The sequence below is a fragment of the Phyllostomus hastatus genome, unplaced genomic scaffold (assembly GCF_019186645.2).
Source record: "Phyllostomus hastatus isolate PE091 unplaced genomic scaffold, TTU_PhHast_1.1 phas_contig_308, whole genome shotgun sequence".
Taxonomy (NCBI): Eukaryota; Metazoa; Chordata; class Mammalia; order Chiroptera; family Phyllostomidae; genus Phyllostomus; species Phyllostomus hastatus.
This window is the reverse complement of record NW_025333848.1, coordinates 627,577-643,733: the sequence shown is the minus strand read 5'-3', so window position 1 is coordinate 643,733 and position 16,157 is coordinate 627,577. Positions and strand designations below refer to the sequence as shown.

At 40.1% G+C, this 16,157-nt stretch overlaps 1 protein-coding gene across 2 annotated transcripts; it reads right to left on the bottom strand.

The window, feature by feature from the left end:
• Positions 1-876: 876 nt before the first annotated feature.
• APOBEC1 (apolipoprotein B mRNA editing enzyme catalytic subunit 1) lies at positions 877-14,516 on the bottom strand. 2 transcript variants are annotated; one of them, XM_045839736.1, is made up of 5 exons: positions 14,125-14,516; positions 4,518-4,545; positions 2,594-2,991; positions 1,747-1,865; positions 877-1,047 (listed from the first exon to the last, which is right to left on the bottom strand). In XM_045839736.1, the coding sequence occupies exons 1-5, from the start codon at positions 14,159-14,161 to the stop codon at positions 898-900; spliced, it is 732 nt and encodes a 243-aa protein (XP_045695692.1). In that variant the 5' UTR covers positions 14,162-14,516; the 3' UTR covers positions 877-897. The 2 variants fall into 2 exon arrangements, with proteins under 2 accessions (XP_045695692.1, XP_045695693.1); XM_045839737.1 differs by lacking the exon at positions 877-1,047 and adding an exon at positions 1,328-1,626.
• Between the last annotated feature and the right edge of the window lie 1,641 nt (positions 14,517-16,157).

Sequence of the window (16,157 nt, the reverse complement as noted above, 5' to 3'; positions counted from 1 at the left end):
TGCCCTTAACTTGTTTGTTCACAACAGTGCCTACCACTTGCTAGGTGACATTGTAGACTCTTCCAGTTTTGCCATGGTAACATTTATGGGGCATTTCCTTTCTTTTCTTTTTTTTAAAACTTTACTTATTTATTTTTAGAGAGTGGGAAAAGGAGGGAGAGAGAGAAACATTGATGTGAGAGACAAACATCTATTGGTTGCCTCTCATACATGCCCAGACCAGGGACTGAACCTGCAACCCAGGCATGTGCCCTGACTGGGAGTTGAACTGGGGTCTTTTGCTTTAGGGGACAATGACCAATCAACTCAGCCACACCAGTCAGGGTTGTATGCTTTTTTTTACAATAGCAGGAGGAGTAATTTAATTTCCTACAATTAGTATTTTTTTAAAATTCTCACCCAAACATATGTTTATTGATTTTAGAGAGAGAAGAATAGAGAGAGAAAGAGAGAGAGAGTGAGAAACACAGAGAAACATCAATGTCAGAGAAATATTGAAGGATTGCTTCCCATACATGCCCTGTCCAGGGATCAAACAACCTAGGTAAGTGCCCTAACCAGCAATCTAACCTGCAAGCTTTTGGTGTTTGGGATGACACTCCAACCAACTGAGACACCTAACCAAGGTAAGGTATTATTCTGAAAGGCCTAGAGAACATACAGTGGGTGATTCTCTTTGTGTTAGTCATTTGGTGAATTACTGAAAAATGGCAGTTCAGGCTGAAAAGAAGGTGTATTTTTTTTGTTCTGTTTTTGATACTATTGTGAATGGAATGGTCTTCTTTATTTCTAGATAATTTATAGTTTGTGGATTTAAGATACAGAAACTGAGAGTTTCTAGATTCGAATGACACTGAATCTCTAGTGAATCATCAACGCCTTCAAAGAATCATTTTATTATCTCCAAGAGACAGGAAGTTGTATCGCCCCTGTAGCTAAAAGGATAGGGGGTGGAATCATTTGGTAATGGCAGTTTTGAAGATTAAGATGGAACCATGTAAGCTGTTTCTGACATCTTCTTGAAATCATTAAACAGGGAGGGAGATTCTGAAATAAAAAAGAAGTCAGGATGAAATTTTTCTTCATCCTATTATTACACAAACATTTTATAACATCATTTGGAAGACCACTGAATTACTCTCAAGAGAATACAAGTGGGATACCTACATCTCTTCAATAGAATCATAAACACTAATATAGGAAAGGAGAATATCTATAATTCTATAGAGCCAATATGTGTTATAGTAATAATGATATCTAATTAATAGGGAGACCACATATATCTTAGGCCAGTTGATCCATTCACCTTTCCCACTTACTTTCCAGAAAGAGATTGTCTTACATTTTCTTAAGATAGGTCAAGTAGTTAAATAACTAAGGCTCAATATACATGACAAATGGTGAAGAGAGTACATGTCAAAATTATTAGGCTCTGGCCAGTGTGGCTCAGTGAGTTGGAGCATCCTCCCATAGACCAAAGGGTTGCTGGTTCAATTCCTGGTCAGGGCACGTACTCAGGTTGCAGATTCAATCCCTGATAGGGGCAGGTATGAGAAAGGAAGTGATTGAAGTTTTTCTCTCTCTTCTTCCCTTCCTCTTTCTCTCTCTTCCTCCCTTTTTCTTTCTCTAAAAGCAATGAAAAAATGTCCTTGAGGAGGATTAAAAAAAATTAGCAGGGAAGATTTTGAAGAAGGATGCTAATTTTTTTTTTTTGCATTGGAATCTTTGTGTCTTAAAATAACTTACTAAAATTATGCAGTGGAGTTCCAGTGCATACAGCTCCATCCACAGAGGTGGGTATCTTGGCCAGTGAACATCTTTCCCAGGTGGGTAGTTGACAAAATTCCTCCAGCAGTGGTCATGCTCTAAGGGAACACAAAACTCAGTTCATTCAACAAATACAACAGAAAGCTACTTAAAAAAAAACAAACTTAAATATATACCATATATAAAGCCCTCTGTCCTATTTGATACTGCAGATGAACTAGATTCCCCCAGAATCCCCCAAAAGTTCAAAGCAGTTCATTTCAAGATAGCTCAGTCCTGTCTGGTGTGGTTCAGTGGATTGAGTACTGACTTGTGAACCGAAAGGTCACCTATTCAATTCCCAGTCCGGGCACATGCCTGGGTTGCAGGCCAGTCCCTAGTTGGGGGTGTGCAAGAGGCAACCTATGGATGTATCTTTCATACATTGATATTTCTCTCTTTCTTTCTCCTTCCCTTCCCCTCTCTCTAAAAATAAATAAATAAAATCTTAAAAAAAAAGAGAGAGAGAGAAAGAAATGGCTGAAAGGCCATACTGGCAAAGTAGAAAAAGGAGTCATATTTTTTATAATTTTCCTACAATGAGTTTCAGACCTGATCCTTTCTTATATTATTTTGAACTTTTACTTCTGAGACTCCCACCCTGAGAAAATTAATCTCCAGCCCTGGAAACATATCACCACCACAATCTCCCATAAGTACTCAAGATTCTTGTTTATTTTATTTTTAATTAAATTCATTAGGGTGACATTGGTTAATAAAATTATCTAGGTTTCATGGTCATATATATAATCCTAAAATATTAAGATTCTTGGTTAATTGCCTTTACCTGGGGCTCTCATGATCTGGATAATCACACCACTGCCAACGAGGTCCCTGAGTCCTTGTCGGTTTTGTTGATCCATGTGGTGATAAAGCCGTGCTACATAAATAACTAAAGTCACACTAGGTCGTTGATGCAAAACTTCTCTAATAGCTTTGCAGCATTCCCAACAGGGACTCCAGGACATGAACCAGGTAATTGAGCAGCTGATGGATGAGCACAAATGTCTTTCTGAAGCAAATTTTTCTATAAAATTGACTTCAGCATGCTTGGTGGTGTTTTTGCCTGAGTTTCGCCAGATCTTGTGACTCGCACCCCACTTGACTTCATAGAGCAAACAGGTCTCTTTCCGGAGCTCTCTGGGGTCAAAGAACGTTTCAAATTCCCAAGGCTCGATTCTTCTCCTAAAATGTAAAAATGCACATTGTCATGCAATTTTTAGAGGAACTTTAAAAATCATTTAATGCTTCCCTCTTCTATAAGATAGATCTAAAACATATCAGGATTTTTTTTTCTGTCTTAAAATTATCTAGGGAGGTCCACTTGAATTAGTAGTGTTTCTATCACAAACACAATGAACAGATTTTTCCCATCTCATGTTGTTTGGCTACCGCTCTCTCCATACCATTGCTTGTTTTTCTTGAATTCAAGTATAAATATGTCCATTTTATCATTATATTCTAATCTTTCTATTTTACTCTTAAGGGTACCATGTCCCAATTGTTAATATTTACTATTCCTCAGGTGCAGAAGCCTTAAATTACCAACAGAATTCTATCGCCAAGACTATGAAGAGAGCAATTTAGCCTAGGATTCCTCCACATTAAATTCTGTATACTAATACTTCATATGAAAGAAATTCAACCTGCTGTAAATGGCATCTTTAAATCCTACTCTCTGTGTGTCTAAACTGCGACTGGACAAACTCAGGATTGTGCTGAGGACTCTCTTTTCCAGTATGGTTGAGTCATAAGCTTATTACATTCTAATGCTTCTCACTCACCCCTAAAGTACCACATTCATTACATACATGAGTCCTTCTATCCATCATAAGATGAAACTTATATATACCTTGACAAAAGTCCCCCTGTCATAATGATTTGTCTGGAAAATGGGCATATAATATAAAACAAGAATATGAAATCAAGGTGACAAATCAGTTCCTTAGACTTTTCACAAATGACTATAAGAATGTGTAATTTAAAGAGAGAAGAGCTCTGTCAGTCTGTTCTTTATTTCAGAGTTCTTCTCTCTTTAAATCATACATTCTTACAGTCATTTGTGAAAAGAGTTCAGAGGGGAGAGGAGAGGGAATTTCAGGGAAATTTCGGGGGAAAAGGAGAAGGGTTTACAGGAATGAGTATAAAGGACACCTGGATAAAAACTAGGGGTGGGGGAAATGGGAGTGAGGAGGGGAGGGCTGGGTGGGTGGGTTGGGATGGGAGTAAAAGATAAAAAATTGTACTGCAACAACAATTTAAATAAAATTTTTTAAAAAAGAAAAAATAAAGAGAGAAGAGAATAGTATGATAATAACAGAACAAAACTGGAAGATAATTTATTTAAGCAGTAAACAAAAGACACAGGAGCTAAGACATAGAAAGCAATCAATCTTCATAGACAATGAAGTTGGAAAAGGGAAAAGGAAGAATGGGAGCATGGTAAAAGAGGAAAAATTTATTTTAAAAAGCTGTAGTCCTCCAACTATTTTTTTTTAAGAGAGAGAAACATTGGTTTGTTTTTCCACTCATTTATGCATCCATTGGTTGACTCCTGCATGTACCCTGACCAGGGATCAAACCCACAACCTTAGCATATTGGGACAACACTCCAATCAAATGAGATACCTGGCCAGGGTAGTCCTCCAACTTTTAAATATCAGCTTATTCTTGGTTGAATGAAGTGCAAAATAAGATAGCATTATTCTTACCTCAAAGTGGGATCACCAGCTGGAAGACCTGTTGACCAAGAGATGAGTATGTCAATAACAACCATACACAAATTGAGTTAAGGAAAAAAAAAATGCTCTATTCTTATAAAACTGCCAACAATATCAGAAAATAGAAGATTCTCTCCTGGATTAATTGGGTTAGACTAGTTTAATGCATCAAGAAAAGAAAGATTTTTAAGGGCTCTGGTGAAATCTATTTGCCCAAATGAGGTAATCTTCCTTATGACTCCAACAGAATGACTAAGTGCAATGAATGCATCACTTTTAAGAGCCTCCTAGGTGTCATTCCTATGTGCCCTCACAGCATCCTGCACTTCTTTTATCACAGCAGCTATCATGCTGCATCATGACTACCTATTTGCATGCCTATAATAAAACTGAATTGTAAGTTATGTGAGATGTGGATTACGTATATTTTATTCCACACCCTAATTTACTGAGTAAATGACTAAATGAACTTCACTACATATCTACACCACAGAATAACTATCTATCTATCTATCTATCTATCTATCTATCTATCTATCTCTATATATCTATATTTCTACAGAGAGTAAGACATTGGATTTCTCATACATTGCTGCTGGGAATGTAAATTGGTACAGTCACCCTGGAAAACTGTTTGGTAATTTCTTAGAAAAAAATAAACTAAAAATATAAGCACCATACAACCTAGCAATTCCATTCCTGGACATTTATCTTAGAGACAGGAGAACTTATGTTTACACAAAAGTCTGTACACAAATGTCCATATTAGCTTTATTTGTAATATTTAAAAATTGGAATCCGCCCATACATCCTTCAACAGGTGAATGGTTAAACAATTTGTGGGACATCTGTACCATGGAATACTACTGTGCAGTAAAAAGTAACAAACTGTTGATATATGCAACAACTGGGATGAATCTCCAGGGAATTATGCTGAGTGGGGAAAAAAGTTAATCGCTAAAAATTGCATACTGTATGATTTCATGATATAGCATTTTAAAATGACAAAATTCTAGAAGTAAAGACAGACCAACAGCTGTTATCAAGGGTTAGGAATGGGGTCAAGCAGGAGGGAGGAGGGTTTGATTATAAAAGGTATCTGTACCACTGGATCTGTTCAGACTTGATTGTGGGGGTAAATACACAAACCTATAAGGTGACAAAATTGCATAAAGCTAAACACACACACAAAAGAGTACGAGTAAAACAGGAGAAATCTGAATAAAATTGGTAGATTTTGTCAATGTTAATATCCTGGTTGTGATATTGTTCTATAGTTTTATAAAATGTAACTATTGGGGGAAACTGAAAAAAATATACAGGGAGTCTGTCTGTATTATTTCTATTTTTAATGAACTTTTTTCTTTTTTTTCTAATTTTATTTTAATCATTGTTCAAGTACAGTTTTCTGTCCTTTACTCCCATCGCAGCTCACCCACTCCTATCTCCCCACCTCCCTCCCATTTCCACCCCCCCTAGTTTTTGTCCATGTGTCCTTTATATTTGTTCCTGTAAACCCTTCCCATTCTCCCCTGAAATTCCCTCCCCTCTCCCCTCTGGTCACTGTCAACCTATTCTCTGTTTCAGTGTCTTTGGCTATATTTTGCTTGTTTGTTGGTTTTGTTGTTTAGTTTCCTGTTAAAGGTGAGATCATATGGTATTTGTCTTTCACTGCCTGGCTTATTTTGCTTAGCATAATGCTTTCCAGCTCCATCCATGCTGTTACAGAGGGTAGGAGCTCATTTTTTCTTTCTGCTGTGTAGAATTCCATTGTGTAAATGTACCATAGCTTTTTGATCCATTCATTTACTGATGGTCACCTAGGTTGCTTCCAGCACCTAGCTATTGTAAATTGTGGTTCTATGAACATTGGGGTGCATAGATTCTTTTGGATTGGTGTTTCAGGGTTCTTAGGATATAATCCCAACAGTGAAATTGCTGGGTCAAAAGGCGGATTCATTTTTAGTTTTCTGAGGAAGTTCCATACTGTTTTCCATGGCGGTTGTACCAGTCTGCAATCCCACCAACAATGCACTAGGGCCCCCTTTTCTCCACAACCTCTCCAACACTTGTTGTTTGTTGCTTTGTTTATGATAGCTATTCTGACTGGTGTGAAGTGGTATCTCATTGTGGTTTTAATTTGCATCTCTCTGATAGCTAGTGTTATTGAGCATCTTTTCATGTGTCTCTGGATCCTCTGTATGTCCTCCTTGGAGAAGTGTCTGTTCAAGTCCTTTGCCCATTTTTTAATTGGGTTGCTTGTCTTAGAGTGGAGTCGTGTAAGTTCTTTATATATTTTGGAGAGTAAACCCTTGTCTGAGGTATCATTGACAAATATGTTTTCCCATACAGTTGATTCTCTTTTTATTTTAATACTGTTTTCTTTAGCCATGAAGAAGCTTTTTATTTTGATGAGATCCCATTTGTCTATTCTTTCCTTTATGTCCCTTGCTCTAGGGTCAGTAAAAATGTTGCTGCATGGAATGTCTGAGATTTTCCTGCCGATGTTTTCCTCTAGGATTTTTATGGTATCACGACTTATATTTAAGTCTTTTATCCACCTTGAATTTATTTTTGTGTATGGTGTAAGTTGGTGCTCAAGTTTCATTTTTTTGCATGTAGCTGTCCAGATCTCCCAACACCATTTGTTGAAGAGGCTATTTTTACTCCATTTTACGTTGCTGCCTCCTTTGTCAAATATTAATTGACCATAGAGACTTGGGTTTATTTCTGGGCTCTCTGTTCTGTTCCATTGGTCCATGTCCCTATTTTTATGCCAATATCAGACTGTTTTGATTACAGTGGCCTTGTAATACAGTTTGGTATCAGGTATTGTGATCCCTCCTACTTTACTCTTCTTTCTCAAAATTTCAGAAGCTATTCAGGGTCATTTATGGTTCCATATAAATTTTTGAAGTGTTTATTCTATGTCTGTGAAATATGCCATTGGTACTTTAATAGGTATTGCATTGAATCTGTAAATTGCTTTGGGTAGTATGGATATTTTGATGATGTTAATTCTTCCAATCCATGAAAATGGTATATGTTTCCATTTGCTTGTGTCTTCCTTGATTTCTTTCTTCAGTGTTATGTAGTTTTCTGAATATAGGTCTTTTACCTCTTTGGTTAGGTTTATTCCTAGGTATTTTATTTTTTCTTTTTGCTATATTGAATGGGATTTTTTTCTTGATTTCTGCTTCTGCTGTTTCATTGTTGGTGTACAAAAATGCCTTTGATTTTTGGATATTGACTTTGTAGCCCTCAGTTTCGCCAAATTGCAACCAGGCCTCCCCAGGTGCTGTTCAATCCTTGTTTGGCCAGGGAGGGAGCGGTTGACCCAACTCTCTTCCCCATGCCCTGAGGCAGACCCCAGAGCACCAGGCCTGGGTCTGCAGCCTCCCTGGTCCCAGGGCTGATCCCTGGGCCCTTATTATCCTGAAGTGGTTTCCTTACTGTCTGGTTTTTCAATGTCTGCTACAATTTTTGATCTCCAATTTCCATGTATGTTGTAATATTGTTGGCTGCCATCTTCTCTCTCCTCTTTTATAAACTTATTTTAAAAGATTTTTTAAATTTATTTTTAGAGAGAGGGAAAGGGAGGGGAAAAGATAGGGAGAGAAACAGTGATGTGTGAGAAACATCTATCGTTTGCTTCCTGAGTGCCCCCAAGCAGGAACCTTGCCTGCAGCCCAGACATGTGCCCTGACTGGGAATTGAACCAGCGACCTTCCAGTTTGCAGGATTATTACAGAACACAAGGGGCCAAAGGGGGCTGAGGGCAATGTATTATTACCAAAAGAAACCCCCCAGGTTCGTTATGTCCGCTGCCAGAGGAAAGTCCTCTCTCAATGCCAAAGATTCATGAAAAGTAACGGAAATGTTTATTTAATGCTATACAAACTTAAAGCAGTGACTTAATGTCTTCATCAAAATCCCAAAGTCCCTTAAAACACCCACAAACACACACAGTCCTTCCTTCCCCGCTTTGCCCAGTCTGGGGTACCGTATCTCAGGAAAAGAAATAGAAGTCAGTGGCTCAGGCAGCCCCTGGTTCTTCCCAGTAATCCATCTCATCTGGTAGGCCTCCCTTGGTCCCTGGCACCATCAGCTGTGTCATGGGGATCTCTGCTAAAGCCGGGTGATAGTTCCCCCTTCTAAAGCTGTGGGAGTCCCCACTCTGCCAAAGCCACGTGGTTCTCCCTCCAATGGCTGCCACATCTGGGTTTAAATCCCCACACCAATCTTCCTCTGCAGCCCCATTTCTGACTCCTCCCACAATCGTCTATACTTGCCATCACTCTCATATCCTTCCAGCTTTACTGGGCTGCCATCATGAGTCAGGGCAGGCATGGCCCCAGGTCATGGAGCCAATCCTCTCCAAGCTCCCACTCAGGCACTGTAATTAGAGGGACCTGCCTCCAGTTATGTCTTGGTGAGGAAGTTACTTCCATTTCCCCAGCTCAGAGCAGGGTCACAGCTATTTAACATATCTATGTAACCAGTTAAAGGTTATAGATATGTTAAATGACCATACTAGAGGTTAGCTGCAAAGCTGTTGCTATGCAAAATAGCTCTCAATGGCCCTGCTCCATTTGTCCTTTCCCTTAACCCACACCTGTGGGGGAAGGGGGTGAGGACATCCTAATATTTCCTGGACACCTTGAGTTCTGGACCCCATTCCAAATCCCTATTTGGGGTCCCCCCTCTTGGCTGCACCCTGTTACAGGATGACACCCAACCCACTGCACCACACCAATCAGGGCTGTAGTGTTTCTTAAGGCTTCATGTTTTAAGCTATGATTATCTCAATTAAAATTACAATTTACAGAAACAATATTTGGTAGTATGGAGAGAAGCTGGGAAACCATAGGCTTCAAATATATATATATATACATGTTTTAACTACAAATCAAGAGAAAGGAGAAAAGACATCTGCATAAGTGATGAGTGAGAAAAAGCATTTGCAAAAAGCATACAGGGAGATATCATTAAACCAGTGAAAGAGAACCAGCCCAGTGGTTACTAAAGGCATTGACAGCAAAATCCTGCTACATAGAAGCTCTCAAAGGTGGAAAAATTCTCTCTTTCAATCATGTTACCCTGGAAGGAGGAAGAGAAATAGGCAATAATCATTGCTCTTAGGAAAAGGACAGAACAGTGGGACCGGCAGCAGAACTGGGAGCTAGGAAGTAAAAATTGATGCTGTATGTCACCAGCTCCCAATGCACAAGGTATCAGAGAATGGGATACAGCTGTCCCCCTTCACCCACAAGGGATGCGTTCTGAGACCCCTCAGTACAAGCCTGAAACCACAATGGTATTGAACTCTTTATATACCATATTGTTTCTTATATATACATACCTATGATCAAGTTCAACTTATACATTAGGCATGGTAAGAAATGAACAACAATAACTAATAATAAATAGAACAAGTATAACAATATATTGTAATAAAAGTTATGTGAATGTGCTCTATATCTCAAAATATCTTATTGCACTGTACTTAACTTTTCACTTTAAAAAAGCCCTTTACGGTTTCTCCTTGACAAATCTGAATTACCAGCATCACTACTCTTGTGCTCTGGGGCCATTATGAAGTAGAGTAAGGGTCACCTGAACACAAGCACTGTGATACCACGACAGTCAATCTGGTAACCCAGAAGGCTACTGTGTGACTAAGGGCAGGCTGAAAACGTATACAGCATGGATACAGTGGACAAAGGGGTGCTTCATATCCTGGGTGGGACAGAACAGGAAGACACAAGATGCATCACACTGATCAGAAGGACACACAATTTAAAACTTATGAATTGTTTGTTTCAGGATTTTTAGTTACTATTTTCAGACTGCCGTTGACTGCAGGTAACTGAAACCATGGGAAGTGAAACCATGGATAAGGGAGGACTGTCCTCCTGATCCCTGCTTCAGTCAGAAGACTCCCTGGGATTACCGGGAGCCCAGCTGGTCCTGTGCCCTTCAACTGGCTATCACAAAGGGGCAAAATATCCAGGACAGCCAGGAAGAGGGTATTAGTGACCAGCAGATAAGTCACCCCTGGAACTTGGCAAAGTACAATCTACACAGGGTGGGGAGAGATTCACTTACATATTCTTTCAACAAGTTCTAAGAGCCTATTAAATGTTAGTCACTGTTCTAAGTAAAATAGAGGAAAAAAAACAAACCCTTATCTTCATGTCAGTAGAGCTTATAAAGGGAGAGAGTGTAAGTAAACAAATACAGATATTAATTTAACAGTGTCAAGTGCTGTGAAAAGCATTGTAAGGAGAACAAAAGTGAAGGCGGGATCAGGCAACCTTGCAGAGGTGGGTCAGGGAAGGCTTTTTTGAAGAGTTCTGAATGGAAAGTGAAGCAAGACATGTGGACATCAAGCAAGAGCATTCTGAGAAGGGGAAACAGCAAGTGCAAAAACTTAAGGTGGGAAGACGTTGACATGTTTGAGGAAGAACGAGGAATAGCCTTGCTAGGTCAGAGTGATCAAGATCTACAATGGTGGCCCTGGCTGGTGTGGCTCAGTGGGTTGGAGCATTGTACATAAACCAAAGCTGCAGGTTCAACTGGCGGTCAGGGCACACACCTAGGCTGCAGGTTTGTCCCTGGTAGGGGCACGTGCAAGAGGCAACAGATTGCATCAGTTATTTCTCTTCCTCCCTCTCCCTCCCTTTCCCTCTCTCTAAAATCAGTGGGCAGGTGAGGATGAAAAATAGAAAGATACACAATGATAAGAGATGAGCCTGACCATATAGGGCCTTCTAGAGAGTGTGGGAATTATTCAAATTAAAAAAAAAAAAGTACTAGATTTCAGAGGATTGTGTCTCTCAAGACCCAGAACTTTGGGGATGAAATGTGCATTGATCTGGCCTGGATCTGGACTAGTCATGCGGCAGATTCCAAAACTTGGAGAGCAGAGAGACAACTCATGTGTTTTACTTGGGACGACCTAGGACGTTTAGTTTGGCAACAAGAACTCATGTTAAGGATTTCCCCTCTAGTTATTTGGAAACTAAAATTTGCCTGGGGAGGCATTAAAAGGCTCAATTACCATCACTAATGTCTCTTTTCCAAGAAAGCAGAGGTCCGTAAAGCTAGACACAGAACTGAAGGTTTTCCCACATGACACCCCTTCTCAGTGGGTCCGAGAGACACACAGAAGGCCCTCCCACTCTGAGAGCGAAGTGGCAGTGTGGACGTGCAGACAAAAGGTTGAACCCGCCCTCCTGGCCAAACCTTAACTCTCAGGTGCTATTTCTGAACCACAGTCACATCCGGGTGACACTTCCTCCGAAACAGGAGGTGTTCTGCTCAAGGCCGTGTGTGTGTGTGTGTGTGTGTGTGTGTGTGTGTGTGATAGAAACAATCCCCAGCCCCTGGGGTCTTTTGTTCCTCTAGATTCTTCATCCCCGCCATCACCATTGTATCAGGAACTGTGGGTGTCAATGCCAGAGTTTTGTAAAAAGGAAAGGAACTATTTAGTTAAAAGTTATACAGGTTTTAGAATAATGGAATTCTGCCATTAAATCTCACTCCCTTTAGAAACGAAGATACACCCACAAACACACAGTCCTGCCGTCCCCCCTTTGCCCAGTCAGGCCAGTCTCAGAGCACGCCAGTCAGAAGTACCGCCTTCCAGAAGGAAAAATACAGAAGTCTGTAGCTCACTTCTGGTTCCTCCCAGTCATCCGTGCTCTGCTGGGCAGGTCTCCCACAGCTTCCAGCACCATCAGCTGTGTCCCCTCAGTCTCCAGTTCTTAATCCCAAACCACTTGGCACCTCTTCATGGCGGGCCAATGAGAGTCTTTCCACCCCTCTTTTCCCCCCACATGATCCCACATTATCTCTCATCTTACATAGTGGCCTGTCTTTTTGTTTAAATCCCAGTCTGAAACTTCCTCCATAACCCCAATTCCAATTCCTCCCACAATCGGCTACACCTGCTAGCACTCTCCTGTTCTCTGCCTTTCATGGCTGCCATAGTTATTAGTTCAAACAGCTGTGGCCCCATGGGGTGGAGTGAACCATCTTCAAACTCTCACACAGGCTCTGTAATGGGTGGGGGGAGCTGCCTCCCAGCTACATCATGGGTCAGGATACAGAACAGAGTCAAGAAACACTAGCCTAAGTGTGACCTGAAGAATAAACTTCACCCCTAAAAGAAGGAACAGGGAATTTGAGCACTCAGAAGGAAAAGAAAGGGGGTGGCTGAGACCTTGGAATGGGTACTGCTCAGACCTTAATCCAAATCAGGGCCCTGCAACCAGCTGATCTACTCCAGAGGGGGCCTTACAGAAACAGAGAGGCCGTACCTGCAGAAGAAGGTCATGTCGATGATGGGAGGGCACTTGCTTTGAAGGAAGTGAAGCAGCAGTGAGAACTTCAGAAAGAGAGAAAGTGAGATATATTCTCAGTATCTACCCTTGGGAGGTGAAGCAAAGATGCCAGCCGTGTGAGTCAAGAAGTTTTGAGGGGTAAAACACACCACTTTTTTAGCAAAGTCCAGGGAAATTAACCTCTTACTCCAACTAAATAATGTCTTTAGTCTTTCCCCCAACATGACACTCACAAGACAATTTTAAAAGGGAGACAATATAATGGAGAAAAAAATATTGTTTTCTAAAACCCAAGACTGATAGCGTATTATCCCCAATCACGTCATGCCCACACTCTTGCAATAGTCTTCTAACTGGTCTTCCTGCTTCCAGTCTTTTCTGCTTCCAGTCCAGAAGGCATCAGATGCCAGGTACATGTGCCTAAAGCATTATTTCAGTCATCTCCAGGTTATTTCCAAGTTCTCCAGAGACGTTCTCTTACCAAAAGGATTGACCTCAATTTCCTTAGCCTGGCATTCAGGGCCCACTATAATAACACATCAAATTTGCCTTCTAATTTCACTGTAGATTATTTCCACAAACTCTTCTCTACCCTAACCAGTTTACTCCGTATATCCCAAACACAATTCCCTCAAAATCTTGTGTCAACCAACGTGGAATCACCTTCTGTTTGCCAACCTAAATTCTACCCTTTTAGAATCCAGTTCCAATCTTATCTGATCTGAAAATTATTTCCTTCCAGAGCATGATGTGTTCTCCCTCTCTCATGAATGTTTTAAAGTTAACTAACTAAACCTTAAATAATTTACATGCCCCTGTGTCATCACTTCTGTTGGTATCTTAAATAGTTATTTAACAGTTATACATTTTCTTGAATTTTTTATTATGGTGAAACAAGCATTGACTTAGTAGTGTCATTTGATCAAAATTACTTGTGGATAGGAATAGTTACTATTAATAATAATAATAAATCTTATTTAACCAAGAACAGCCAGTCACCATTCTGGCAAAACTTCAGATTAATCCTCCTCAAAAAATAATACCAAAAAAGAACAAAAAAGAAAACAGAAACAAAAACAAATGATAATACCCACAGGAAGGCAGATAATTTTTAATAAAGTAAATAAAATTACATTTTTAAGAGAATGGTATTAATATAATAATAAGTAGGAAAGTTGGAAAATGCCCAAGGACACAAGCAAGACACACACACAAAGAATTTCTGCTCTCTTCAAGAATATGAAGCTTACCAGGACCTCGATCCATTTCACCTGTGTCAGAAGCCATGGCGGCCGGTCACTAGACTTCTTCCTTGGAGCTACAAATTGTGCTGATTGCTCCGTCTGGCAACGCCTGAACATTCTTTTCTGGTGTGATGACTGCCACATGCTTGAGCAGAGAATGACTCATTCCTGAGTCTCAGGCACTTACTGGGTATCTAGGCTGTACGCACAGGTAGCAGATTAAGAGAGAATTTGGTGTGAGGTTTCAAAACAGTTTATGGTGCCAATAATTAATTCTGTAGAGTAAATCCCTGAGGATATCCAAATTACAAAGTTCTTCCCTATAATATCTAAATTTTAAAAGGTTTCCTTTAAGTTAAGGCTAAGGCAAGACTGACACATCGTTCTTCCTTGGTGAACTGGCCTTGTTCTTTAGCTACTTTTCATTTATTTATAACTTCCTCTTATTTTGCTCTTTGGCCCAGATCCTGTTGGAAAGGGGAGGGGTGCTGATAGATGCAAAATCAGAAGGACTTTAGCTTCTGAGTCAGGTAAGGCAAAGTTCACTTATGGTTTTATACCCTCCGCTAAAAAGTGAGTACTATACACCACAGGTGGCAAACACAAGGCCGAGGGGTCAAAGACAGCCCTTCACCCTTTTTATCCAGCTCAGCACCTTGTTTCCACCTAGCAGCAGTGCTGAGCTCCTTGCCCCTAGTTAAAGAGTAGTTACACTTATACAGTCCTAAAATTACATTCGGCCCTTTGAAGGCAACCGTGAGGCTGATGTGGGCCCTGGTGAAAATCAGTTTGACATGCCTGCTATACATAGTCCCTATCACCATTGCTACCTGTTGCCCAATACCTGGGTCAGCTCCTTGGAGTTTTGGCACACATTCCCAGAATTGCGGTCTCAGATCTAGAGCCCCTGAACTTGGAATCTCAAACCTTATGAAACCAACACCTGCGTCCTAAATATAAGACTTTCCTTAACTATGAAAGTCAAGTTGGAGCCCTCACAAGATGAAGCAGTTGTTTGGAGTGGCAGGTGAGAGTTGAAGAAGGAGCAGAGTGCCACGTCGTAGAAGAAGGTCCTTGAGAAGCCAAGAATTTCTCGTGTGGTAGGTAGAATAATGATCCCCCTCCTAATTCCTGAAACCTATAAGTATGTTACCTTATAAATGCAAAAGTAACTTTGAAGAGGTGATTAGGGTAAGGATCTTGAGGTAGGGTGGTCACAATCCAATCACAGAGACCCTTAAAAGAAGGAGGCAAAAGAGCCAGTCAGGGAAGGACATGTGATGATGGAAGCAGAGATGAGTGATGTGATTACTGGCTGAAAAGGGGCCATGATTCAGGGCATGAGGACAACCTCTAGAAGCTGGAAAAAGCAAGGAAGTAGATTCTTCCCTTGATCCTTGTGAAGTAATATTGCCCTGATAACATCTTGATTTAGTGAGATTCTATTTTGTACTTCTGGCCACCAAAGCTGTAAGAAAATTCATGCTATTTTCCACCATTAAGTTCGTGGAAATTTGTTACAGCAGCTATAAGAATCTCATACAGTAAGACACACGCACAGGTGGCACGTGTGCAATAGTTAAGGTGGTATATAATTTGAATTTGTTTCCACTAGAATTCTTCTTGAATGCTTGATCCATCTTCTGTTTTGTTTTCAAAGAGATTGAAGATAGGTCAGTGTCCTATGCCTGGAAATTCATGAGTTTTTAAAAATGTATATATATACTTATGTGACCATTCCACAATCAAGGTATTTAAAATTCTCATCACCCTAAAAATTCTCTGCCAATCTTGCTACTCCCAGTCCCAAACAACTGCTGATATTTCTGTCACTATAGATTAGTTTGTACTGCTCTATAATTTCATACAAATGGAATCATAGAAGGTTTTTGCTCAGTTTCTCTGTAAAACTGATCTATGTGATTAGGTATGTCAGAGAACCATTTCTCTTTATTGACGGGTAAATTCCTTTATATTGGTATGATACAATTGTTTTATTCATTCATCCACTGATGGACTTTGGGTTATTTCCAGTTTTA